General features: G+C 42.5%; 1 protein-coding gene across 1 annotated transcript; it reads right to left on the bottom strand.

The window, feature by feature from the left end:
• Positions 1-1278: 1278 nt before the first annotated feature.
• LOC131876479 (uncharacterized) lies at positions 1279-1902 on the bottom strand. The gene has a single exon (XM_059221895.1). The coding sequence runs from the start codon at positions 1900-1902 to the stop codon at positions 1279-1281; it is 624 nt and encodes a 207-aa protein (XP_059077878.1).
• Positions 1903-6000: the final 4098 nt, after the last annotated feature.

The raw sequence follows: 6000 nt of genomic DNA on the forward strand, positions 1-6000 counted from the left end.
ATTGACAAGCATAGAAAAGCTAACCGTGGAGATGCAAAAACTAACACAGTCTATCCATTCCTTTGGAAAACCATAATAGCTAAGAACCTTAATCAAGAATTGCCAAACTACCTTATCATAAGCTTTTGCATCATCAAGTTTAATGATCATACCTTTTGATTTCTGTTTATGGATGGAGTGCATGATTTCAGACACTAGAATAATGTTGTCCGCTAGCTCTCTTCTGGGGGTGAACCCATTCTGATTTTTTGAGATGAGGTGAGGTAAGAGTTTCTTCAGTCTGATGGCCATTGCTTTTGAGATGATTTTGTATATGGTATTGCATAACGATATGGGCCTAAAATCGTGCATTGAAGTGCATTCCTGTTTTTTGGGAATTAATGCAATGACTGTATTGTTCATCTCTCTTACAAACTTCCCTTTTTTCCTTAATTCTTCTACAACCAACCATATATCATATCCCAAAAAGTCCCAACACTTCTGATAAAACTCTACTGTCATACCGTCTAGGCCTAGTGCCTTGTGGGGATGGAGTTCAAAAGTGGCCCTTTCGACTTCTTCTAGGGAGTATGGTTCACAGAGCAGTTTATCCTCCTCCACACTTACCATCTTGTGCATAAGTTCAGGGAGCCTGTTATCCGGCATATCGCCTGCCTGACAGAAACTGCCCAATAATTTAGCAAAATGGTCGAGTGCCACATGCTCTAGCTCAGCCTCGGTGCTTCTCAAAATGCCTCCACTATCTAAGATAGCAGTAATTTTATTTTTGTTTCTTCTGACTTTTGAAGTTGCATGGAAAAATTTAGTGTTACGATCACCCTCAACGACCCATAATGCTCTTGATTCATCTCGCCAATATACTTCTTCTCTGCTTAGCAGTTCCGCATACTGTTCCTTGAGGAATTTTTCCTTCAAGTAGTCTTCCTTGACCATCCCAACTAGCATGACTCGATTGTTGATTTCTTCCAATTCTTCCTCAATTCTAATTTTTTCAGAGAATATATTCTTGAATGAGGATTTGTTCCAGAGTTTAATGTTGTTTTTGATATATTGAATTCTCTTTACAAAACAGAAGCTAGGGGAGCTTGAAAAAGAATTGCTTTCTAGCCACCATGTTTTGAGTAGATCAATGAATTTAGGGTCCCTCCACCACATACTCTGAAATTTGAAGTAATTTCTGTTCTTATGCGCCTCATGGTTAATTGCCAAAGTAACCGGGAGATGATCCGATCTAGCTTGTGGGATGATTTTAGTGTCAATGGAGAAGCTACCATTAATCTACCATTCCCCCACAAAAAAGCGATCTAATCTTTCAGAAATTTTAGAAAAGTTAAGCCTTCTATTGGTCCATGTGAACTTACCATTCTTCGGAATAACATCCACCACTTGACAGTTCGAAATGAACTCTCTGAAGTCTTCCATTACTCTAGTGCTCTTCCTCAGCCCACCTTCCTTGTCATCAATATCTAAAATTGCATTGAAGTCCCCAGCCAATATTACCTTATGCATTTCTAAAAGCTGCAATTGCTCATATATCTCTGACCATACTCTTAGCTTTTCATCTATCTTAATTGGCCCATATATATTAAACAGGGGAAAGCCAAAACCTCCTGGTTTGTATATAATGTTGCATGCCATCGAAAACTTGTTGGACTCTAATGGGATTACCTCGAAAACCTTTGAGTTCCACAAAATTCCAAGTCCTCCAGTAGATCCTCTTGCGTCTTGAAATATTCCTTCCCACTTATTGCAAAATTTAATGAATTCGGCCACCTTATGACCATTCAATTTGGTTTCTTGAAGTAAGATCATTTCAGACTCTAGCTTGGCCAAAGACCTTTTTACCAAGCGTCTTTTGTCAGGGGCTGTTAAGCCCCTGACATTCCATGATGAGATTCTCATTTCTGTCCAAGGGAGGGGCTGCCTCCCTTGAAGTTCTTCATGTATTCTAGGACGCTAACGATACCTTTCTTTGATGCTTTTTCTTCTTTGACCTGTTTATGGCTTTTCCTTCCTTTAACCCCTTTTTCTCTGCCCAAAAGGGTGTTGGCTGATTGACTAATGCATCTAGGGTGTAAGCTGTCCAAGACATCGTCTTCACCCTCTCAGTCTGAACTACTCCCTTCTGAATCGCTTGTGCAATCCTCAACAATGTTTTCGGTCTGAGAGCCTGGCAAAGGAGGCAAAATTTGGCTTGGTATTACTGCTTCTTCAACATTATTGGTTTTTGATTCTATCTGGCAGGGTTGAGGGTTAGGTTCAAGATGCATCCTAGTATCAGGCAATAATTTTATCTCAGGAGGCTTTCGTTTCGGCTCATTTACTTTTTTTAACCAAATTGCCTTATCCTTATCTTCTATCCTCTGCTTGGTATTATATGCCCTATGAACAAAAATTCTGCAACTTTTGGTTTGATGGGTTATACTTCCACATTTTTGACATGCATAAACTTCTCTCTCAATTTCAATGCCCTGCTTCCATAATCCATTATCCGTTCTAAGATTTATAATGGAAGGAATCTATTTGACAGCAACAATTTTCATCCCGACATATATATATGAATCATTTTCAATGATTTCTTCATCAATTTCCAGAAGGGTTCCGAGCATTCGCCCAATTTTCTCAAGACTTGAGTCCCCCCAATATTCGATTGGGAGATTATACAGTTTGATCCATACCAGAGTTTCATAGACCGCGAGTTTCAACGGGTTAAAATTGGGTGTCCATGACTGAATGTAGAGTGGGAAATTATCAAAATACCAGTTTTTTGAACTTAGAATTTGATCCCTTATTCCTTTCTCTGTGAAGATTGCCACAAAAAAGCCTTTCGACAGAAATTTCACCACAACTTGACTACCCCAATTGTCTTTTATCCATGGGTTAATGATTCACCTAGGTTTTTTTGTCCCAATGATTCTGGCAATAACTACGAGATCCTCCCAAACACCTTTGTCATCAATAGCTTCCTCTGTTAAATCAATCTCTACCCGCCTTGACGAGTTGCTTCCATTAAAGGTATTTTGATTTGGGGCATCATCCTTTTCCATAGAGATATCATCGTTATTGCAACAAGTATATTTTGGTCCCTTATTATTCCAATCATCCTCCAAAATTCGCCTCTTAGTCTGACTGTCCTCTGATTGCTTTTTAGCATCTTCCTTGACCATGCCCTATATGCTGTCATAAGCCTGTTGCTGGATATTGTTTCCTACCGAACGACTTCCGAAACCTTCCCTTTGATCTTTGCGACTTCTCTGTAACTATTGATAGAGCCATCATTAAGCAATTATCTGAGTTCCAGCAGTTGCAACGCTTTAGATTCTCTTCGGTATTGGTACACTTGCTTTTGCACCAAAATGAAGCCTTCTTCGCACAGTTCATGCGCTTGGCCACTTACTACGAGTCAGGAAATGTAATGTTGGTGTCCTACTAGACATCCCTGCTATTGGCCTCCTATGATTCCTATTAGTTTGCATATCTGTTCATGGCCCCCGTACTCAAGGACTTTGGAGTGATCCCCAATGAGCCATTAGCCCGTTTCTCTCAGATTCAGTTGAACTAGATGCAAAATGAATGCCCTTTTTGCGACTGGTTTGTGGGCCTTGATTTTTCTTTCATCCGCGTGTATGGGTTCTCCGAGGAACCTTTCTGACTGCCCACCTACGTAACTGGCTAAACCTTGGCCCTTGAAATGACAAGGCAGTTGGCGAGAATCATGTCAGCCATCGACGCTGAAAATCATGATACCTCTATCATCGAAGATAACAAGGCCATTGGCCCAATCACTCTAGTAAGAAGAAAGATTGCAGAGGAAACCCTGACGTCAACAATGGTGCAGCTTGGTTTTGTAGTAATTGATCACTCTTGGAGTTATGACCTCGATGGTTGCTTAAGCAAAAGAAAGAATGTCGTCAGGCATGAGCCTCAAAATTTATGGGCAGAACGCACGAACCCTCGGGTTGACGACCCGAACCTATATGTGGGCCTTGAGGATTTTCTTGTTTTAGAACGCCCCCCATGGCTGAAGTTCTATTCTCCCGTGCAAAGGTTCAACCCCGCGAAGCCTATTCCTTGGGCGTTGTTGGAAAACATGAAGACTTTAGCTTGGTCTAGAAAGAAAAGGGAAGATTTTTGGGTTTATCGACAGGAAGTAAATCAACCTAGAGCCAACATTGGGAATGCATCCCTGGACGAGTGTTTTGAGCAAGAATGGTGTAGGGTGAATAAATTTGATGATGAGATAGGTGATAGTTTCTCACGCGGGGACTCGTGTCCCGAGGTGGCAACGCGGTAGGAGGCTGAGGTTATAAATATCGAAGGGCAGTAGCCGAAACCACAAACTCTTCTTCCTTTAGATAGTGCAGCTCGTAGGCCTCATTCGCAGGCTAGTAGGAGGCGGTCTGAGAAGTAGTCCTTCGAGAGCCCTCCAAAGAAGAAGCCATATCCTAGTGCGTTAGGAGGTCCACCCTCTCAATTTTCGGCAACATCTTCAGATCTTCAGCAACCGTTGCCTTCCGCTGTTCAGGTACGCCCTCTTTTCCCTTCCTCTCTAGCTCAAGATATTCTTTCGGCTGTCCCCATGATCGCAATGAAAACCTCAGTCCCTACTGCTCTCACTCTAGCCCCGACGGGTATGTCGGTCGATCCCCAAGATGTGCTCTTGCAGGCTTCTGTTCCTTTCCCAGACATGACTTTCATATCCGCAACATTTCCATCGCCCACATTGGAAGAAGCCCCTATGTCGCGTAGGCTAGGTTTTGAAGAGTCATCTCCCCAGGTTATGGGTGCAGCATCCTCAAGTCCTTTCCCGTTAGGGGGTTCCCCTTTTGTCCTGTTATTTTCCCCATTGGCTCTGGCCCATCCCATCCAACCTGCTTTCGCTGGACCCATTTCGTATTTCCCCTTTGTAGTCCCTCTTGGTGCAACTTTTGCAGGTCAAGCCATCGATCATCCGGATGATTTCCAGCAGCAGGTCTTTTATGATAGAACCGATAGCTTGAGTAAGATGAGCAAGCAAAAGGAAAAGGAGGGCGCTCATCTAGCCTACCCTCATTTACAAACACACTTCAGTGAGAAAAGGGATTGCCTCTACTTTGCAAATCTAGTTCCCAAGGTTGACAAGCTAGAATCTTAGATGAGACCAGATGATTACGTGCTACAAGCCATCGACGTCAGTCTTCAAAGCGCCATGACATCTGACAAGGTCAGAATGATGGAGGAGACTTCAAAAGCAATATCTACAGATTTTATCAAGAAAATCTGTCGTCTGGAAAAGCTCCAAGCAGAGAATGTTAGTCTTTGAGATTTCCTTACCCAACAAAGGAAGGAAGATAAAGTCCGGGGCTCAGAAATTAATCGTCTACAAAGTCTGCTAGCACAGGCTAACTTAGAGAAAGGGAAGTTGCAGTCGGCTTTTAACAATGTAATCTCTCAGCTAAAAGGCCAAGAAGCGACAAGGAATGTGGTTTTGAAGGAATTGCAAGAGAGGGATGCAGAAATACAATAGCTAAAGGCTGCCTCTAGGGATGTTGCCTAGGTCCAGATGCAGCTGCACGAAGAAATCCTTCTCAAAGAGGATTATGCTCGTCAACTGAGTGAAGCCCAAGTATCACGGTCTGAGGAAAAGACAAATTTCGAAGCAGAGCTGAAAGTGAGAGACGCTAGTCTGGGACAATCTAGTGAGCGCATTTCAAAGTTGGAGACTCTTTTGCGACATGAACAAGATCGTACATTGCAGTTGCAGCAAGTCGTTAGGACTGGGGAGGCAAAGATCCTTACTTTGGAGAATCAAGTGGCCATTGAACAAAGCAAATGCAATCGGCTCCAGTAGGAGATGATTGCGAAAGATAATGAAATTTCGCAATTGTTGAGCATTCCACCTTCGTAGCAGATTTCTCCAGATTTTTCTACCATGCTGACAGAGCTGTATGTTTCTCATTGGGAAAAGGTAAAATAGTACGGTCCATCCCTGTAGCCTGTGTTAAGATTCCTTAGTGATGC

This window comes from Cryptomeria japonica, chromosome 6 (genome assembly GCF_030272615.1).
Source record: "Cryptomeria japonica chromosome 6, Sugi_1.0, whole genome shotgun sequence".
Lineage (NCBI taxonomy): Eukaryota > Viridiplantae > Streptophyta > Pinopsida > Cupressales > Cupressaceae > Cryptomeria > Cryptomeria japonica.